This window comes from Equus caballus, chromosome 9 (genome assembly GCF_041296265.1).
Source record: "Equus caballus isolate H_3958 breed thoroughbred chromosome 9, TB-T2T, whole genome shotgun sequence".
NCBI lineage: Eukaryota > Metazoa > Chordata > Mammalia > Perissodactyla > Equidae > Equus > Equus caballus.
In genome coordinates, this window is record NC_091692.1 from 98130809 (window position 1) to 98152344 (window position 21536).

General features: G+C 46.5%; 1 protein-coding gene across 46 annotated transcripts in view; it reads left to right on the plus strand.

Moving 5' to 3' along the window:
- The window catches only part of MROH1 (maestro heat like repeat family member 1), a 99834-nt gene that overhangs the window by 38994 nt on the left and 39304 nt on the right, over positions 1–21536 (plus strand). For all 46 annotated transcript variants that reach the window (XR_002810562.2, XR_011421696.1, XR_011421697.1 and 43 more), the window contains 3 exons: positions 6612–6704; positions 11204–11282; positions 13101–13214. Coding sequence is in view for 40 of the 46 variants with exons in the window: in XM_070222584.1 (XP_070078685.1) it covers positions 6612–6704; positions 11204–11282; positions 13101–13214 (286 nt within the window). In the remaining 6 variants the exon portion in view is untranslated. The remainder of the gene's footprint in view (positions 1–6611; positions 6705–11203; positions 11283–13100; positions 13215–21536) is intronic.

Consider the following 21536-nt stretch of genomic DNA (forward strand, 5'->3'; position numbering starts at 1 on the left):
TAGCCCTGAGAGCTTTTCAGATTCAGTGGTGGATGGTGTCAACTCTAAAAATAAACAGCTAGTTATTTTACCAGCAAAATAAGTTTATTTGGGAATGGCCAAGGAATTGCAATTTGGGACACACAAACTATGGTGAACCATAGGCAAGTCCAGAGAACAGAGGAGGGGAGCGTTCTTTTATAGAGGAAAAGAGAAAGTTGGGAGGGGCTATTCTGAATGAAAATTCATTGGAAGAGAGTGAGAGTTGGGGTTGTGGCAGTTTCTCATTGGCTGGGTTGATGCTGGGCAAAGAGAAAATCTTCCTTCCTCTTGCTGAGGTATGTAAAGTAAGCTTCTTCCTGCTGAGGTATGTAAAGTAAGCTGACAGTGGTACATATTTGAGAGCTCCCCGATCAGGGCGTCCCAGCTTCATTTTGAATGAGGTTTTCCCTTATTCATTTTCACATTTACCCATCTTGATCAAAATCTTTCCTTGAAAGCATTGCTGATCAAGAGTCAGGTTTTCCACATTTGGTGGTTTTGTCCCTTGGTGCCAGGAATGATCTTTCCTGGTTGTCATGTCCCACATTGGAGGGCAAGTAGACAGACTGGAAAATAGTGAGGCCACATTTAAGTAACAAGGAAGGGTGGAAGCGAGAACTCTCAGACATTTCCCATCTAAAGTCTATATCTTATCAAGGTTGTAATCATTGGAGATCATCTCACAGTGCTGAGCTATCATCACCCTGTTGGATATGTTGTTTCTACAAAGATTTGACAGGTAGCAGGTACAAAGCTTAAAAGTAATTGTAGAAAGCAGAATTGAAAGTAATATGACAAATCTAGTTTGCATGATGGTTCTACACCAGGAACCCAAACCTGAAGGTAACCAGCTAAATAGGTCAAAAGACCAGGGGTCATCAGGTGAAATTTGTTGTAACCAATGGACTCGTTTCCTGATCTTGTGTAACTGAGTTTCTACCTCTTCAGAGGCATTTATCTATGTGCAGCAGGTGGTATTTCCTACTGCACCAATGCTTCCTTTTTCAGCAAATAGGTAATCAAGTGCTTTGTCCAAAGCAAATTTAGCTAGTGAGTCCAGTGATTGTTGTTGAGCTGCCACTGGTCTGGCTGTTGAATGGGCTAGCTCTCCTAATGTTAGAGAGAGATTTCTGATCATGCATTCATCGGCACTTACCCTGACCCAGGAGAGAAAGGCTCTCCTAACGGAGGCAAACCCAGAGTCACGTCTGTCTCCCGCAAGTTCTTGTTTAAGGTAGCTCTGGAGGCTTAATGGGGTGGACCAATGGGAGGCCTAAGATCTTTTATGGATGCTGACAGGGACAGTTAAATGTCCCAGTAAGCATTGACCTCCAATTTGCCAGCTATCTAAACATTCATTTGCCCATGGGAAATGCCATCCACCGCAGACAAAAATGAAACCAGGTGGGGCACAGAGGACTCCAGCTAAAGTCTGGCTATCCATAGATCCATTAGCTGGAATTTCCTGATTGACCCTTTCAAGCCAATGATCAGAGGGGTTGGGATGACATTCTGTGAGATGCCTTCCCGTCCAAAAGGAGTGTTTTCTAAAAGCCTCACAAAGAGGAGTTAGCCCGTTTGTTTTGCAGGGGAGCAGATCATGTTTAGGTAAGGGAAAGAATGTAGGGGAGTGAAGTTTGTGCTGTTAGCAAAAGTGGAGCCAGTCGCAGTTATGACTGGGGAGAGGTTGGAACAAGGTTCAGAAACATCAGGCTGTAACAGCTGACTCGATAGGTTACACCTGCAGGCTTGTGGGCATCATCGACAGTGACATTTGGGACTAAGGAGAAATTGGTTACAGACAAGACCAAGGGGTCTCTGACGTCATGAGCAGATCTGAGCTTCTGATGACAGATCTGACATTCAGAAAGGTTTCCCCCTTTTGCAGTAGATTGGGAAATGCAGATAACAGCATTGTTTTTCCAAAAAGAGGGAGAAAATAAGGTGAGAAGCAACAGTTGGAAAAAAGTGTACAGACCTGGTGCGATCATCTTAGGAAAACTGTCCGCTTCAGCTGTCATCTACTTCAACTCCTGGCAATCTTTGCTTTCAGGTCACCAGTTGCAGGCCCAGTCAGGGTTTGGTGCTTTCTTTAGATGTGACACATGGATCCAAGAGTCTCTTCCCTGGAGTTTGGCAGCACAAGGGTTGGTTAACAGTACCTGATAGGGGTCTTTCCAATGGGATTGAAGAGAGTCTTTCTGGAGGTGTCTTTTCTAATAGACGAAATCCCCGGGTTATAACAAGTGATGCTTAAGGTCTTTTTCTCCTGGGAGCACGCTGTAAAAGGATTGCTCTATCAAAGCACGGTTATTTTCAACAGAAGCATAATTAGGCCTTTACAATATTGAAGTATATCTCTTCTTATTGGCTGTGGATTAAAAGAAGCAGGAGCCAGGTGCATTGGACGTCCAGTGATTAGCTCAAAGGGTGAGAACTTACATGGGTTCCAAAAAGGGTGGATCTGAGCTTTAGAAGGACTGATGGCAGTACCAGTGGCCAGGGTGTTTGAAGGGTATCTGCAGGTTTTCCCAGTTGAGTCTGAGGGTACCATTAGTACGTTTCACTAGGCTTGAAGATTGAGGGTGGTTCGCACAGTGAAAACGCTGTGGAGCTGGCTGGACAGTAGAGACTTGTCGAAGCACTCGACTGGTGAGGTGAGTTCCCTGGTCACTGTGAACTTCATGGGAGGTTCCCCAGGTGAGGACAATGTTTTCTAATAAAATTTTAGCTACAGAAGGGGCAGTAGCCTGTCTGCAAGGGAAAGCTTCAGTCCAGTGAGAAAACATGCAAACCATGACTAAAACATATTTATGTCCATGAGACGGGAGAAGCTGAGTAAAATCCACTTGCTAAACCTTGAATGGTCCATTGGATAATTTAGTTTCCGTGGGCGGTACAGACAGGTTTCTCAGGACTGTATTTTGGGCAGGTGGGGCAAGCAAGGTAAGCACTTTTTGTGACCTTGTTAATATTTCCCCACCAGTGTGGGGAAGGGTATCATTTCATCAGTAGACGGATGATTTAATGCATGTACAGTGGCCAGCAGTAGGAATTTGAGAGTCTCTGGCAGGACTGGATTAGTATTTGGCCCAAGACAGAGTTCTCTCTTTTTATCAAACCACCAGTTATTAGGTTTCCAATATTGCTTTTCCTTTTCTGGGGCCAAGTCTTGGGCATCTCTAGTCAATTTTTCTAGGTTATCATTTGGGGGAACATCTCTTTGGACCATGACAGAGGTTTGTTATTGGTTCTTTTGAGAGCAGTGTTCTTGGCAGAAGTATCAGTCAGGTGGTGTCTTCAGCTTCCAGAGAGTTAGTGGAATGCCCAGGGACCCTAATAATAGCCAAAGTGGCAGACAAGAGTATGCCATCTAATAATCTCTGGACGTAACAGCCATCTTTAATTTTATCCCTGCTGGAAGTAAGGAAGTCTCTCTGTTTCCATAGCATTCCAAAGTCAGGAGCTACTCCAAAGGCATATCTATTGTCGGTATAGATATTTGCTTGGCCAAAATGTTATATGGATATGTAACATAGAAACATCTAGTTTTATCCTTAGTCAAAATGCAGGCCTGAGTAAGAGCGTATAATTCAGGGAGGTAGTTGAGGGCAAAGGTGCTGCCTCAGTGGCTTCAAAAGGAGTTGCAGAAGCCTGCCCTGCATGATATTTACCATTTTCACCCTTTGAATAACAACCATTGGTAAACCACAAAAAGTCAGCGTTATCCAAAGGAGTTTCCCGTAAGTCGTCACAGGGTCAGGAGGTGGTCTGTCAGTATTAAGCAGCTGTGAGGGGTTTCGTCAGTGGGAGGGGAGGAGTAGCAGGGTTAATGTTGTTACAGTGAGTCACATGAGAAGCGGTTAGCAAGAGGCTGTCATAGGAGGTGAGATGACTGGTTGAAAGGTTGAGTGCAATGAGAGTTTCGAAGAGCTTCTACCACACGGGGTACAAGAATAGTTAGTGGGACCCCATGGCTATTTCTTTGGTGGCCTCAACCAAGAGGGCAGTAGCAGGAATGGCTCTGAGGCAAGGGGCGTATCTTCATGCCACAGGGTCTAGCTACTGACTGTAGGACCCTGTGGGGCGAAGGTGATCTCCGTGTTTTGGGGTGGGTACTCCGAGAGCGTTTCCTTCCTCATCTATGAAGAGGAAAAAGGGGAGTTGCTAGGGTGTCCAAGGGCAGGAGGATTTATCAAGCTTTCCTTTAAGGTATTAAAAACTAGGTCCTCCTGATCTTCCCAAGTAATAGGGTCAGATTTGGTGTTCTTTAGTAACGTATATAAAGACCGGGCTGTGAGAGAAAAGTTTGGAATTCAGTTCCCACAAAAGCGAGCCAACTCGAGAAAACCTTGTAGTTGTTTGCTTTTAGGTTTGGGGAAATTCAGGATGCCATGAAGCCTGTCTCGATGTAGGTGCAGCCCTTGTTCTGAGATCAGGTGCCCTAAATAACGAACTTGAGTTTGAAAAAATTGCACCTTCTCTTTAGAAACTTTATGGCCCTTTGAGGCTAAAAGCTTTACAAGGTGGATGCTGTCTTAGAAGCCTGGGAAGGTGAGCAGAGAAGCAAGTCGTCTACATATTGTAATAAAGTAGAGCCTCCAGGAAACTTTATATCATCTAAATCAACTTTTAAAGTTTGGGAAAAGTAATAAGGACTTTCAGTAAAACCCTGAGGCATCACTGTCCAGGTGTATTGTTTTTCTTCCCAAAGCTTTATCCACTGGGGTGCTAAAAAAGGGGCTACATAAATCACTCCCAGTGAAGAATTTGCTTTCGGTGGGGATAGAGGCTAATAAAGTATGGAGATTGGGGACAGTGGGGTGACAATATTGTTTATGGCTCAGAGGTCCCAGACAAACCTCTATCCGTGGTCATTCAGTTCCCTCACAGGCAAAATAGGAGTATCGCAGGGACTAGTACAAGGGATAATGAGGCTGGGCCTTATAGTCTTCCATTATCGGCTTCATGCCCTGGAGGGCCTCCTTATTTATAGGGTATTGATTAATTCTTGGGAGAGGCTTGGAGAGATCTAATTGGATCTTAATAGGAGGTGCGCTGTGGATTCTCCCGATATCAGTTGAAGATTTTCCCCATCATGAGCGTGGTAACTAGTCCATTAGGGACAAATAATTAGTGTCCTTAGAATTAGCTTCAGTCATGTCTGAGACAGAGCAAATAAAAGATGTTGAAGAGTCATTGGATTCACCTAGTTGGCTATTTTGGTTGCTGCTGTCAAATACTAGAATTATCTCCCCCTTTCGAGAGAAAGAAATTCCAGCATGATATTTTTCTAAGAAATCTTGGCCCAATAAATGAATAGGGGTGGGGGAGCTAAGGAGAAAGGGTGGGTACCTCTTAAGGGGGCCCAAACAGAAGGGAATAGGTTTAGAGACAGGGATCTGTTGAGGTTTTTTTGAGACGCCCACCATTTGAACTGTCTTAATACTCCAAGACAGAGGCTGTTTTATAACAGTGGTTGAGCACCAAGAGTGTAGCTCCAGTGTCAGTAAGGACAGAGAGAGATCCATTCCCAATATGGAGAATGCTTTCTCCAAGTCGATTAAGGAGAAAGATTGGGAGGAGCCCTGTGGTTCTGGAGTCCTGCCGTTGGAGATTAGGAGGGCTGTTAGAGGCCTGAAAGCTCCTGGAACACTTGGGCTCGTAGCAGTCTTTCTTCCAGTGCCCTGGCTTTCTGCAATAATGGCAGAGATCAGGAGGGTTTTGGTTTTGTTTAGGGGCCTCCATTTGTTGAAGTTGAAAATTAAGGATTTTAGTGGTCTTCCTTTTAATTGAATCATTTAGGATGTAGGCAAGCTGGTTTGCTAAATTAACAAATTTGGAGTGGATGTCATTTCCCATTCCATTCTGGTCCTTTAAACTAGAAGAGAAAGATCCTGGTTCATCCCATTAATGAACAAAGAGTTAAAGGCTACCTGAGTGGGTTTTACTTCCATGGGAAGGCCAGAATTTTCCTTAAAAACAATCTGAAGTCGATTGTAATAGTCATGAACAGGTTCACGAGGGTTTTGAGTGCAAGCCTGAATTTTGTTCCAATCAACAGCCTGGGGAAAAACTTCTGTAATTGTTCAATGAAGATCTTTAGCAAGTGTTTGGGCATCCTACCAATAGTTAGAATTCTGTTTCTCTAAATTCCTTTCAGGATTTTCCTATCAGGGAAGTTTTATCCAGTGTTGGGCCTGACCTTGAGTGACAAACATGTGGACTAATTGATATAAATCTGAGAAACCAGACTGATAAGTTTGAATGTTAAATTCTTCAGCAGATCTATGGGCATCCTCAGTTACTTTGGGGAAACCTTTGACTATGGCTTATAATTCAGCTTTAGACCAGGGAATATAAGAAATTAGGGGCTTGGTGATTTGGACCCTTGGAAGGCCTGACTTTAAAGGGGCGACTTTTAATGGGTTTGGGAGAGGAGGGAGTGGAGAATCCCCTTCCCTCTAAATTCTAGAGGTGGAGGTAGAGCTTCTTCCTTTGAGCCCTGGCAGTTGCCCACAGTCAGCCAGAGGTCGGGCCTGGGGGCTTGAGGTGGGACTGACAGCCCTTCTCTTCCCTGTCCTGAGCAGAGCCTGGGCCAGATCCTTGAGGCAGCTGTGAGCGTGGGCAGCCGCACGCTGGAGGTCCAGCTCGACTCACTTCTGGCTGCTCTGCATGCTCAGGTAGGCTGGGGGCAGGAGTGGGCTGCTGGGAGGGTGCACCAGGGGGTGGGGTGAGTTCACTGGAGTGGGGCTCCAAGGGGAAGAGCTGCTGGGGGTGGGCACTTTGAGGGGAGCATGCTGCCGGTGGGGCAGGGTAGAGACAGACCCTGGTGCTGCTTTGCTGGGGCCCTCCATGTGAAGGTGCCTGCTGAGGGTACAGGGAGCTAGAGCCCGGGTGGGTGGTCCAGCCAGGTGGGCCTGAAATGCTGGGTGTTCCCTGAGTTGTGTGGGTGTGGCTCTCGGTGATGCAGCCACTTTGTCTTCTGCTCAACAATGGCTCGTGCAGTGTGACACAGGAATCCCCAACATGGAAGTGCCAGGAGCAGGCAGCCAGCAGGGCAGAGGTGTCTGCACTGGGTGTGGGTCCCTAGGGGACTGAGCGCAAGCCGAGCAGAGAAGAGGCCGGGGCAGCTGTGAGCAGGAGCCAGCAGAGGGGCTGTAGGAGGTGGGCGAGGGGAGAGGTCTGAACACTACTGGAGAAGGGGCTTGGAGAAGGCTTATCAGCTGTGCGTGCCGCTCCCCCCGAGGTCAGATGAGAGGTGGGGAGGTCTAGGGATCCCGGGGCAGGTGGGTGGAGCGGTGAAGATGTGAGTCCAGTCCGTGAGACTTTCTGAGCGAGAAAGAAGAGGAGCAGAAAGCTGGAGAGAGTGGGAGCAGGTGGCTCTTTGGAAAGAAAAGCAGAGAGGTGTGGATTTACTTCTTTGCTTTCCGCCACTGGGGCGTCTCTGGGCCTGCGGCTCCTCCCAAACCAGCTGCAGTATCAGCCTGGCCCCACAGACCTGCTGGCCCCAGGCGTTCCCGGCTGCACACACAGGCTGCCCCTCAGGACCTTGGTCCCAGACAGGGGCAGGGGAGGGGAGTGCTACGGTAGAGGGATTCCACAGCAATTTAGGTTGTGAACTATGGTAAAGTACTTGAAAAACTGCATGAAATGGATGGACTCCTAGAAAAAACTTAAAACATCAAAATTGGCAGGAGAAGAAATAGAGAACTTGATGAAACCAATAAAGAATTAGAAATAATATTCCAAGAATTTCCTTCTTTAAAACAAACCAAGGACTCACAGGGTTTTAAGGTTCAGTTTTGTCAACTTAAAAGCAAATATGCCACTTATTTTATCTCAAAATGGGTTTACTTGAGAGTGGCCAAAAGAATTGTAATTCAGGATATGCATGCAATGGTGAACCACAGACAAATTTGGAAAAGGAAAGAGGGAGCTGCTTTTGTGGAGAAAAAGGAGGAGAGGGAGGGGCTGTTCTAAAGGAGAGCCCACTGGGGGAGAGTGACAGTTCAGGGTGGGAATGCCTTCTCATTGGCTGAGCTGTTGAGGGGTGGGAGAGAAATCTTCTTTCAGGAGGAAAATAGTGTTCCTTGGGACCCAAGATGCAGGCGTCTGTCTCTTCCTGTTCAGTGTATTGATGACAGGTGATAGGGTGTGAGAGCGCCCCCTACAGGCCCTCCCAATTCCAATTTAGTTAAGATTTCTTTTATTAATTTCTACAGTTCTACCAAACTTTTGAGGAACAGTTAATTTCTGTCCTATACTGGTGGATTTAGAGATCAGAAAAATATCCAGAGCTGCCTGATTGATTTCTGTGAGGCTAGTCTTGATTCTAAATCCAAGTCAGGACCATACAAGAAAATCTAAGTATATAATTATGGGGATAGATGTGAGGATCCTGTACACAGTAAAGCTAACTGACCCAACACTATACTCTCAAAACATGAGGTGCAGTAGCGCTCAGCCTAGGAAGCTGGAGCAGAGCCCTGTGGCCAGCACCTCCACCTTACCAGGCTTGTTCAGCAGTGAGAAGCTATCATCACCAAAATAGATTAGGGAAGATATCCTCTGATCCCAGTTGATGCAGAAAAAGCTTTTGATGAAGTTCAGCACCTATTTCTTGTTAGAACTCTTAGCAGCTGGGATTGGGAAGGAACTTCTGTAACTTGATCAAGTTTACTCACCCAGACCCTCAGCGCATGTCAGGATAAATGGGAAACAGGCACATTCCCTCTAGGGTCAAGAGTAGGAAGAACTCCCACTCTCACTGTTAGTGGGGTCCAGATCCAATTCTATAAAGAACAAACCAGAAATGAGGGAGGCACAAGGCCTGGGAGAGAGGACAGGACTGTCTTTCATCATTGCCCACCACCCGCCCTCGGGACCTGGTCCCTGCTGTGTGCTTCTCTATGGCACTGACCTCCTTTTAATACGCTCAGTAACTGATTGCTTGTTGCTTGCCTCTCCCCCGCTACAGTGGATACTGCATGAGGTTTGGGTTTTGTCAGTTTTGTTCATTGCTATGTCTCAGCACATAGAATAGCACCTGTCACTTGTAAGCACTCAATAAATATTTGTTTTATGGATGGTTGATTCTTCATCTAAAAATTCACTCATGTCTGAACTGAATCAGTACACAAACATTAGAACTAATAATAAGTTCAGCAAGGTTGCCAGCTACGAGACCAACCTATAAAAATCAACAGCATTTTTCTACACCAGTAGTGACCAACTAGAAAGTATAAACAAATAGCATTTACAATAGCAACAGAAACTTATGAAGCATCTGGGAATTAACCTAACCAAGAATGCCTGAGCTCTCTATGGAGGAAAAGTTTACAACTCGAAAATATAACAGTGAGAAAAAATGAGAGATGTAGCACAATATCATTTACTTAATATCAAAATGATTGCATGAAACAACACACGTGCACAAATTGTAAAAACAAAGAATGATTATCTATGGGATGGGGACAGGAGTGGAGAATGGTTTAAAAGGAAAATGTAAATATATGACAGCTGAAAAGGTGGAAAAAATGTGATATTTCCTCTTCTTTGAGCTGTCCATTCATATCTTTTGTTTTTCTATTGGGTTTTAGGTGTTTTTCATATTGGTCTGTAGCAGTTATTTATAGTCTTGTATCATATGTGTATAAATTCTTGTTCCTACTTTGTCCTTTATTTTTTGGCTCTGTTTATGATTTTTTTTGCCATGCAAAATTATTTAATTTGTGCATCATCATTTATCCATCTTCTATGTTATAGTTCAGGTTTTGTTATACTGAGAAAAGCCTTTTAAATTCCACCGTTATTTTTCAGAACCTCCCATTTTCCTTTTTCATTTTATTGTTCAATCCATCTGGAATTTATTTTATGGAAAGAGTAAGAATCTAATTTTATCTCTTTTCAGAGGACTACCCATTTGCATTGGTTATCTATGCCGTGTAACCAATGACTCCAAAACTTAGCACCTTAAAATAGCAACCGTTTATTATCTCACAGTGTCTGTGGGTCAGGAATCCAGGGGCCCCTCGGCTGGATGGCTCTGGCTCGGGGTCTCACGTGTTTGCAGTCACACGTCATCTGAAGGCTCCGCTGGGGCTGGAGGGTCTGCTTCCAAGGTGGCTCCTCCTGTGGCTGTTGGCGGGAGGCCTCAGTTCTTCGCCCCGAGGCGCTCTCCATAGGCTGCTGGAGTGTCCTCACACATGAGTGAGTGATCTGATGTAGCAGGCAGGAAGCTGTGGTGCCTTTTATGACCAGATTAGGTCTTTACAATGGAAATAAGGAGCTACCTGGTAAGCTGGAGCAGAGCCCTGTGGTCAGCACCTCCACCTTACCTGCTTCCTCACAGTTCTCTGAGAACTGGCAGATTCCAGGTTGGGGCGGAGCCTGTGTTCTGGTGACGCTCTGTACTGTTGGTCATCTCTTCTGGCTCATAAGATGGACTCTAGTGAGGAGTTGCCTTGAGGCCCTTTGCCCAGAAGCCCTGCTGGAGTCCTTTGCCATGAGCCTGAGGGGTGAGTGAGGACTGGGATGCTATCCTGGGGCTCAGCCCTGGTGAGTGTGGGGGGCTTCAGTGTCACTCAACGTGCAGTGGAACCCACATACACCTGCTACCATCCTCAGGTTCACTTTTACCAAAGCAAGTTTTTAAAAGTTATTTTGAACGAATGAATTCTAGGTGTTTTGATTTCCAGTGCTTTCCAAATTGTAGAGATTAGTGGTTTCCAGCCTGTGCCCAAGAGTGTATGCCCAGGGAAGCGGGAAACTGTCTCCTTTCTCATAAAGAAGTGTCCCTTGGGAATTTGTTCTCCTGGCTGCTGGTGGGAAGGGTAAGGTGTGGAAGGAGCCAGGACTCTTCCTTTGAGATGTGAGGGTCAGCTGCGTGTGCTGCTGTCTGTCTCCCCTCCCCAGCTGCAAGCACGTGGGCTGAGGTCCCTGAGGCGGCCTCTAATCACAGGGGTGAGTGCGTCTGTGCAGCCAGCTGGGAAAGGGCCAGAGTGACCTGCACCTGCAGGGTCAGCTGCCTGCCGTGGTGGTTGAGGTAGAAGCCTGGAGCCCTCGGGAGTCTGCTCTGGCCCAGCATCTTTAGGAGCACCTGCCCTTTCCGCCAGCCTGGCTGGGCCCAGGGTGGCAGTGCCATCCCCCGTAACCTCTTGTCTTCTGTCCCCTGGAGCAGGTTTGTGTGCCTGTGGAGTCATCAAGCCCGGTGGTAATGAACAACCAGAAAGAGGTGCTGCGCTGCTTCACAGTGCTGGGTAAGAGATGGCCAGGCAGCCTCACAGCTGGGGGCCGTCAGTGGACACACGTTTCTGCACTCGCCGTGGAGGCTGATGAGCCACTTCTGTCTGAGGGATGGTGGCAGCTTTGGGTGGGGTTGGGGGAGAGGAGGCCTCTTTGTCCACTTCTGTCTGAGGGATGGTGGCAGCTTTGGGTGGGGTTGGGGGAGAGGAGGCCTCTTTGTCCACTTCTGTCTGAGGGATGGTGGCAGCTTTGGGTGGGGTTGGGGGAGAGGAGGCCTCTTTGTCCACTTCTGTCTGAGGGATGGTGGCAGCTTTGGGTGGGGTTGGGGGAGAGGAGGCCTCTTTGTCCACTTCTGTCTGAGGGATGGTGGCAGCTTTGGGTGGGGTTGGGGGAGAGGAGGCCTCTTTGTCCACTTCTGTCTGAGGGATGGTGGCAGCTTTGGGTGGGGTTGGGGGAGAGGAGGCCTCTTTGTCCACTTCTGTCTGAGGGATGGTGGCAGCTTTGGGTGGGGTTGGGGGAGAGGAGGCCTCTTTGTCCACTTCTGTCTGAGGGATGGTGACAGCTTTGGGTGGGGTTGGGGGAGAGGAGGCCTCTTTGTCCACTTCTGTCTGAGGGATGGTGGCAGCTTTGGGTGGGGTTGGGGGAGAGGAGGCCTCTTTGTCCACTTCTGTCTGAGGGATGGTGACAGCTTTGGGTGGGGTTGGGGGAGAGGAGGCCTCTTTGTCCACTTCTGTCTGAGGGATGGTGGCAGCTTTGGGTGGGGTTGGGGGAGAGGAGGCCTCTTTGTCCACTTCTGTCTGAGGGATGGTGGCAGCTTTGGGTGGGGTTGGGGGAGAGGAGGCCTCTTTGTCCACTTCTGTCTGAGGGATGGTGGCAGCTTTGGGTGGGGTTGGGGGAGAGGAGGCCTCTTTGTCCACTTCTGTCTGAGGGATGGTGGCAGCTTTGGGTGGGGTTGGGGGAGAGGAGGCCTCTTTGTCCACTTCTGTCTGAGGGATGGTGGCAGCTTTGGGTGGGGTTGGGGGAGAGGAGGCCTCTTTGTCCACTTCTGTCTGAGGGATGGTGGCAGCTTTGGGTGGGGTTGGGGGAGAGGAGGCCTCTTTGTCCACTTCTGTCTGAGGGATGGTGACAGCTTTGGGTGGGGTTGGGGGAGAGGAGGCCTCTTTGTCCACTTCTGTCTGAGGGATGGTGGCAGCTTTGGGTGGGGTTGGGGGAGAGGAGGCCTCTTTGTCCACTTCTGTCTGAGGGATGGTGACAGCTTTGGGTGGGGTTGGGGGAGAGGAGGCCTCTTTGTCCACTTCTGTCTGAGGGATGGTGGCAGCTTTGGGTGGGGTTGGGGGAGAGGAGGCCTCTTTGTCCACTTCTGTCTGAGGGATGGTGGCAGCTTTGGGTGGGGTTGGGGGAGAGGAGGCCTCTTTGTCCACTTCTGTCTGAGGGATGGTGGCAGCTTTGGGTGGGGTTGGGGGAGAGGAGGCCTCTTTGTCCACTTCTGTCTGAGGGATGGTGGCAGCTTTGGGTGGGGTTGGGGGAGAGGAGGCCTCTTTGTCCACTTCTGTCTGAGGGATGGTGACAGCTTTGGGTGGGGTTGGGGGAGAGGAGGCCTCTTTGTCCACTTCTGTCTGAGGGATGGTGGCAGCTTTGGGTGGGGGTTGGGGGAGAGAAGGCCTCTTTGTCCACTTCTGTCTGGGCCTGCATGTGACCCTACGGACCTCACAGCCGAGAGCTGGCTGGGCCGCAGCCCTGAGCGTCCATCCTCCCCGGCTCCCAGTTTTCCAGGTGCAGGCAGTGAGCCAAGGACAGATCATGACAATTTTTGATGTGTGCTTGCCCTGCAGCTTGCTGCTCACCTGACCGCCTGCTGTCCTTCCTGCTACCCAAGCTGGACGCCAGCAATGAGAGGACCCGTGTGGGCACCTTGCAGGTCCTGAGGCACATCATCAACTCGGCCGGTGAGTGGCCAGTGTAGAGCACTGCCTGAAAAAGTTAGATATTGTCCATCTTTTAGGTGAAAAGGAGCATCTTGCTTTGAGTTCTTTAAAAGACTTTCCTAACTTTCTATTTTGCAAAATTGCAAACTTTTTGAAAAGTTGCAAGAGTAGTACCTGTCTGCTCAGCAGCAGATGTCCATCACCCATGTTTGCCTTTGACAGCGGGCTGCAGGCACTGGGACACTGCGCCCCATCTCCCAGGCCGGGCGTTTGCCACACGCCCGCTAGACTGAAGGCTCAGTTTCGCAGACGTGTCACACGTTGTCTGTTACCGCTGCCCCCGCTGTGTGGGGTCCAGTTGAAGGCACACATTGGAAGAGTTGAGGCCAGTTGTTCTGCAGAAGGCCCCTCAATATGTATGTCTGATTATTTCCTCACAGTTAGATAGAAGGTTTCAGGTTTCCTGTTTTGAAGGCTAATTAGCAATAAGCTTCAGCATTTTTCACACCTGAGTTTGTGTTTTTCGGCGAGTCTTGTTCAGTAAACAATGGCCATGGGCCACACTGGGCCTGTAGCCTGCGAGCTAAGAATAGTTTTTACATGGTAACGAGCTATGAAAGGAAACAAAGAAGAATATGGGACATGTGGTCCTTGGAGCCTAAAATATTTTCTTTCTAGCTCTTAATGCAACAAATGTGCCTGTCCTGTGAGTTTCGCTCCAGGTCAGTGCCAGGTTGCAAACAGCGTCTGTGGAGATGGGGCAGCTTACGGAGTTCAGGAATGATGAAGCAGCAGCTTGGGAAGGGCGGAGACAAGGGAAGACAGTAGCAGCTTGGACCATGGCCCAGCTTGTGCCATGAAGCCGGGAGTGTGGAGCCATCAGCACACTGGCTCCCTGGGGAGGCGCCTCAGACGCGGAGGGTGGCAGCCGGCAGACAGAAAGCAGAGCCCCTAGGCAGCCTCTCATGTGAGGTGCCATGGCAGTACTCTCCCTGCTTCACGGACGAGAAACCGGGGAGGGGAGGGTAAAGGGAGTTGCCTGCACCACTCCTCTGGGAGTGGCTGAGCGGCATTTGAGATGGAACCTGGGGCAGCCTCGCCTTCATTTTCTCCTTGACTTGCTGTTTCCTTTTGCTAGAGATGCTTGTCTCCATGTGGAAGGTCAGCATTTGTGCGCAGTAACTAATCCTGCCTGCCTGCCTTTGTTAATTCTTCCATTGCATTTGTGTTTCCGAAGTCATTTCAGTTCACCTGTGTTTCATTTTTTCCTTTAAGTTCTTTCTCTATGTATTTACGTACATATATATGTGTGTATACACAAAGAAATAGATGTTTGAGTAGTAAGTAGTCCAAAAACATGCTTTTTCACACTCTAGTACATCTTAGAGAACTTATAGTCTCAGCACTTGTAGATCTGTCATGTTTTATTGTTTCTATTCTGAAGTGTAACACATATACAGAAAGTGCACACATTTTAACTGTTCAGCTCAATGAGTTATCACAAAATAAATCCTGTGTCCGCCACCCTGTGAAGAGTAGAACACTGATGCACCCGGAAGCTGCCCCCAGGCCCCTCCCACAGGGAGCCCCCAGCTGACTTCTGACAGCAGAGGGCAGTGTTGCTGTTTTGGGTGTTTAAATAGCATTGTAGAGTGTATTGTTTTGTATCCTTCAATATTGTTTGTGAAATTTATACATATAGTGTGGGTCCGTCATCTTCCTTTCTGTGAAGTACCCCAGTGAGTATCTCCTACTGTCTGTCCGTTCTAGTGGTGACGGGGAGACGGCTGCTTCCAGTTTTTTACTGTTATGCGTAAGGCTCCTGTTAACAGTTTTCCTGTGCCCGTTCAGTCAGTTGTGTACCTAGGAGTAGAATTTCGAGTCATAAGGTTGCATGTGTTCAACTTTGGTAGATAAAACCATTTTATTTTCTGAAGTAGCTGTTTGTACCCCGTGCCTTACACCTCACAAGCAGCGTGTGAGCCTCGTGGCTTCACACCCTTGCCACACTTGTTAGTCGTCACTTTTAGCCACTGTGGTGAGTGTGCTATGGTATCTCATTTTGGTTTCTAAAACTTAAAAGATATTTATTTTGACTTACAATGAGAAATTCATTAATAGCTTGTTGATCTATCAGAAGTCTCCTTAAAAAATATTTTTCCTTGATGGCAACCAGGTTTTATTCTGTCTTTTTCAATTTTATTGCAATGTAATTGACATATAACATCGTGTAACTCTAAGGTGTACAACCAGGTGGATGACCCAGCCTGTCCCCTAGCAGGGCAGCCTAATCAGAACTCCCCCTCCCAACCCAGGCCTTGTTCATCACAGGAGCTGCTCTGTCCTAAGTGCAGGCTGTGTCTGAGCTCCTGTAACCCTCCGGGCACCCACAGGAAGGCGCTGTAAGAGTAGGTGAGGCCAGTGAGGCTTGGTCAGGTTAGCAACACCCCCAGGCCTCGCATCAGCACAAGGTGGCGGGTTGTTTTTGCCTGGATGCCCTTACTTTTTTATTCTAAATCCAGAAATTTTATTGACATGGTTGGCTGTCCTGGGGTGATATTTTTCCCCAGGTATGTGGAGTGCTGTTTTAATATGTAGTTTCAAATCTTATCTCAGAAATTTTTTTTTAATTATAGTATTTCAATATTCCACTGTTTCAGAATTCTTCTTTGAAACTCCCTGTTATATGTGTATTGTGTCGCCTCTGCCTATCTTCTGTACTTTTTAAATCAAATCTTTTAAAGTTTTTTGGCCTCCAGTCATATTTTTTCCTGGAGTTTCACTTTCTAATATTGAGAATAAGTTACATTTAGTGAAATGCACAAATCTCAATTGTACAACTTGGTGACATTTTATACCTTGTTCACCCGTATGACCATTACTCAAATCAAATTGTGGAACTTTTTCAAAAACCCAAAAAGTTTCCTTGTACTTTACTTTCAGACAACAGCGACCCTAACCTAGGAAGTAACCACTTTTCTGACTTCTGTCACAATAAATTAATTCTATCTGTTCTTGAATTTTGTGTAAATGAATTTACTATAGTAGGTAAACTTTCGTGTCTTCTTTCGCTAAGCATAATATTTTTGAGATTCATACATGTCGTGTGTATCAGTTCATCCTTTTTTATTGCCAAGTAGTATTCCATTACCTTTTATGAATAAAAAATATATTTTCGTTAATGGACATTTGGGTTGTTTCCAGTTATTGACTATTATGAAGAAAGCTGCAATGAACATTCTTGTACAAATCAATTCATAGGCATGTGCACCTGTTTCTCTAGGTGTGGAATTACTGGGCCATAAGAAGATAGATGTATGTTGAATATTATCAGAAACTGCCAAATAGTTTCACAAGGTATCATACTATTTACATGCTCACTTATCATGCATGAGAATTCCAGTTGCTCCAACATCCTTGCCAACTCTTGACATTTCCATCTTTCTAATTTTAATCTTTTTGGTGGGTGTGTAGTGGTATTTCACCATGGATTTTTTTTTTTTTTTTGAGGAAGATTAACCCTGAACTAACTGCTGCCAGTCCTCCTCTTTTGGCTGAGGAAGGCTGGCCCTGAGCTAACATCCATGCCCATCTTCCTCTACTTTGTACGTGGGATGCCTACCACAGCATGGCTTTTGCCAAGCAGTGCCATGTCCGCACCTGAGATCCAAACTGGCGAACCCTGGACTGCCAAGAAGCGGAATGTGCACACTTAACCACTGCGCCACCGGGCCAGCCCTCACCATGGATTTAACTTGAATTTTCCTAATGAGTAAATTGGTTAAGCGTCTTTTCATATGCTTATTGACCTTCCAGTATCTTTTTGTGTGGGGGAGGTTCCTGTTCAAGTCTTTTTGCCATTGTTTAATTGGATTGTTAGTTATTATGGTTATGTTTAGGAGTTCTTTGTCAGATATGTATAGGTGGAGATGTATATTCTTTTATGGTTAGTGCCTTTATGTCTAAGAAACCTTGGCCTTTCCAGAAATCATGAAGATATTCTCCTGTTTTCTTCTAGAAACTTTATTGTGTGAACTTCAACATTTAGTTCTATGATTCATTTTTAATTAATTTCTGGGTATGGTGTGAGATATAGGGAGACAAGATTATTTTATTTTCATATGGACATCTAGTCCTTCTGGCACCGTTGGGAAGACTTTCCTTTACCCCTGAATTGCTCTGGTGCTTTCAGACAGTCGGGGGGCCGTCTGCCTTGACGAGGTGGCACAGCTTGGGCGGCTTAAACAGCAGACGCGTGTTGTCTCAGCTCTGGGATCTAGATGTCGAAGATCAGGATGTCAGCAGGGTTGGTTCCTTCGGAGGCTGTGAGGGGGAATCTGCTCGGTGCCCCTCCCCTAGCTTCTGGTAGCTGCTGGCAATCCTTGATGTTCTTGGCACGTGGAAGCCCCCTGATCTCTGCCTTCATCGTCATCTCTGCAGGCCTCTCCCTGGGTGCCTGTCTGTGTCCTTTCTATAAGGACACCAGTAGTGTTGGATTAAAAGCCCGCTCTATTCCAGTGTGACCTCATCCTAACTTAACTAACTACATCTGCGATGACCCTGTTTCCAAGTAAAATCACCTTCCGAGGTACTGAGGGTTAGGAATTCAACATATGAATTTTGGGGACACAAGCAGCCCATAACATTATATGTTAGCAGGAATGTTTCAGCACTCTGTTCCGTTCCTCTGATCTCCTTACACCAATATCACACTCTTTTAATTCTTGTAGCTTTATAGTAAATCTTTAAATCTGGTAGAGTATGTCCTTCAACTTTGTTCTTCTTCAAGATTGTTCATCTCCATTTAAAAAACCTTTTTATTGTGAGACAAATCACAGGTAGAAGCCACAGAAAACAAAAGTGTGGCTTAAGGACTCGTTCTAAGACAAACACCTTTGCACCTACAACCAGGTCTCTTGTAATGGCCTTGTCACTCCAGAAGCCCCTTCTCGGCATCTGGTTCCAGTCATAACCCCTTCACCCCATAAGGAAAACTGTCCTGATTTTATAGTAATCACTTCCTTGCAGTTTTATAGTTTTATCACCCAAACGTATATCTGTCAGGTGCCATAGTTTAGTCATGCCCGTTAAAAAAATATGTATATATTTGTCTCTCCTTTCTTTGGAGGCTTGCCATTGGTTGTTTTATTTGTTTGTTTATAATTGTTGTAAAATGCGCATAACATAAAATTTACCATCCTAACCATTTTTAGGTGTACAGGTCAGTAGTGATAAGGACATTCATATTATTGTGCAGCCATTTCCAGAACTCTTTTCATCTTGTAGAACTGAATCTCGGAACTCATTAAACAACCACGCCCCGTATTTAAGTCTCTTTTAAACTACAGGTTCCCCTCTATTCTCTTTCTTCCCTTGTGATTTATCTGTGGAAGAACCTGGGCCATTTGGCCTGTAGAGTTTCACGCAGTTGAGTTTTGCTAACTGCATTCTCAAGGTGCGGGTCAACGTGTTTCTCTTTCATCTGAATTTCTTACAAATTGGCATCTGGATTCAGAGACGAAGTCAGACTCAGGTTCAATCCCTTTGGCAAGAGGATGGGAGGCACCTGATATCTGTTTTTCTCTCTCCTGTGACCTTGGCAGCATTGATGCTCACTGCCTGGGGGCAAATTCAGTGATGTTCTAATCTATCATTTCTTTTTCACTGACTGATTGGAATACCTTGATAAAGAGATAGCCCTCATCTACTGTTTGATTCCCCAGAGGTATGGCTCATATAAGGAAGGCAGGATCAATCCTTGATTCTTTTGCTTTGCTTATCAGGTTTTAAGATAATAGATTGGTTCCCTATCATTCTGTAAAGGTGATCATGTCTCCTTTTAAAAAAAATCATAAGGGCCTATGAGTTTAAACATATTTCATGGATTTCAGTTCACTGCAACAGTTACCATTATTGAAGCTCAAATTGCCTCATCTTGGCTATCAGAGGCCTCTTCAAGTTCTGAGTCCTTTGACACAACCTCACTGATCTCTGACAGCCGATGGCCTAGGCTGATCTTAGATATTTCTCACCTCAGACCTGGAATCAGCCGTTTCTCGAAAAAGCCCTAGTTTCCTTTAGTGAGAAACTGTCTTTCATGATGACCATGTGTTGCTAGGGGTGTTTGTTACTTCTAGGTGGTCACTGTTTCTGGGCCTTTTCAGTAAACAGAGCTAGAAAATATCAGTGTATGGATGGATGGATAGACAGATAGATAGAAAGAAAGTTATATAGATAGAAAGACAGACAGAGGTAGAAAGATAGACAGAAAGATAGACAAATAGAAAGAAAGATTGATGGACACAAGGAAGGATGGAAGGAAGGATAGATAGAGAGATACTTTATTAGTTCATACTGATGCTTCCAGTTCAACACAGACTGCACAGCATTTCCTTATATTCTTTCCTCTTATATCTGCATCTGTTCCTCCACCCTGAGATCTGGTTCTCAGGATTGACAGAATTAGAACATCCCACTTTTAGTCGTTTTATCTCCTATTACACACACAAGATAACACTAGAGTAACACTAATGCTGCCATCACCAATAAAAGGACTAAAAACGTGAAAAATATTTTGCATGTCTTTCCCTGTTCTCCCTTGTTTAATAGTTGTGCTCTCTTGGCCTTGTCTGAGCAGCTGGCCAGCACGTGCTGTCCTCCCCTTCTTGCCTCTCATTTGGTCCTCATTCTACAGGTGACTGTTGGTAGGAAACTTGGCCCCCTCCCGAGGCCCTTGGCTCTGCTCCTCTGATTGTCTGAAGCTCTTTCTGTAGTGGATTCCACAGGAAGGCTCATGGAACGTATTCTTTGATTTCTTGCTTGTTGGTAATAGTTTATTTGTGCTTTTTATACTTGATGGTCAGTTTTGTTGGCTATAAAATTCTTGGTACACATATCCCATGTTACTCCATTTTCTTCTGGCACAAAGTTGCCAGATTTAACAAAGACAAGCAAACAAATGAGATGTCCCAAGTATTGCATGGGACATTCTTGGACTAAACAATTATTTGTTGTTTATCTGAAATTCAAATTTAACTGAGCATCCTGTATTTATCTGGCAGCCCTATCGTGGCATAAATCTTTGCTCTCTGAATCCGATAACCTGATTTTCTATCCTCTTATATGCCATGTGTGTTTTTTTTAAATTTGCTTTGTTTTTAGATGTCCAAAGGGTTTTTTCTTTTTCCTTAAAGTCCAATAGTTTTACTAGAATGTCTTGGTATTGGTTATTCTGGGTCATCCACTGCAGTGAGAATGGAGCGCCTGCTCTTCACTCCGCCTCTCCTCTTCCTGCCACTGTCCCCCAGCCTCGCTCCAACCATGGTGGGCCTCTCTCCTCTGTCACGTCAGCCCCCTCCACCTGCATGCCTCGCGGCCAGCTCCTTCTCTTGCTTTGGGTCTTAGCTTCAATGTCCCTTGTTCAGAAGAGCCCCTGGATGCTATCTACCCTTCCAGATTTCATACCCCATTGTCAGTCTGTTTCTCAGCCTCTTGTTTGTTCCTTTCATGACATCATTATAGTTTGCGATGAGCTTATTTATTATCTGGTTGTGTTACGTGTCTCTATCAGGACATGAGCTGCTTGGGGCAGGGCCCTGTCTGCCCGAGTGCTGTGGCGCGTCCTCAGCAGTTGTGAGGGCCTGGCTGATAGCTGGCCTCAGCACACTTGAGGAGTGAATGGAAGGCTGTAGGGGAGGGCACCATGTTTCAGTGTCAGCACCTGCATGGCACGATGGTGGTGGGTTTTGCTTTTCACTTTGCACTTTTTGTATTTGTTTGTTGTTTTGAACCTCGGGAATGTGGAACTGGAGGGATGTCAGTCCTTGGCTGCCTGTGTTCCACATTCTCAGGTGTGGCAGCCCTGAGCCCTGGCTGATGTCCCTGTTTCCCCTTTCTGGGGCAGGGCCTGCCGTCAGCTTGTGCCCATTTTTCTATTGGGTTGTTTGTTTATATTCTTTAGTCTTTCTAACCTTTTATTGGGAAATATAAATATGAGCTGAAAAGTTCAGGGCTGCCCCCGTGAGCCACTCTTCAGACTCTCCCGGTGACCGCCCTTGTGGTTTCGTGTGCCCTCAGTCGTGCCTGTTTCTGAGCTTTTACAGGTGGAATCACCCTGCTGCATTCTTTCCTCTTCTCCTTCTTTGCCCAGTAGGATGTTTTTAGTGACCCTCTGGGTGGCAGCGTTACCAACCTTTGGCTCGCTTTGGTTGCCGAGTCCTGGTCAGTGGCCAGACAGTGCCATCACCCCAGCTGCCACGTCCTAGGCTGGGCCTGCCCTCCAGTGTGGTGCCCAGGCATGCGTGAGGGCTTGCCACCACTGCAGGGCCTTCACCTGTGTGGAGT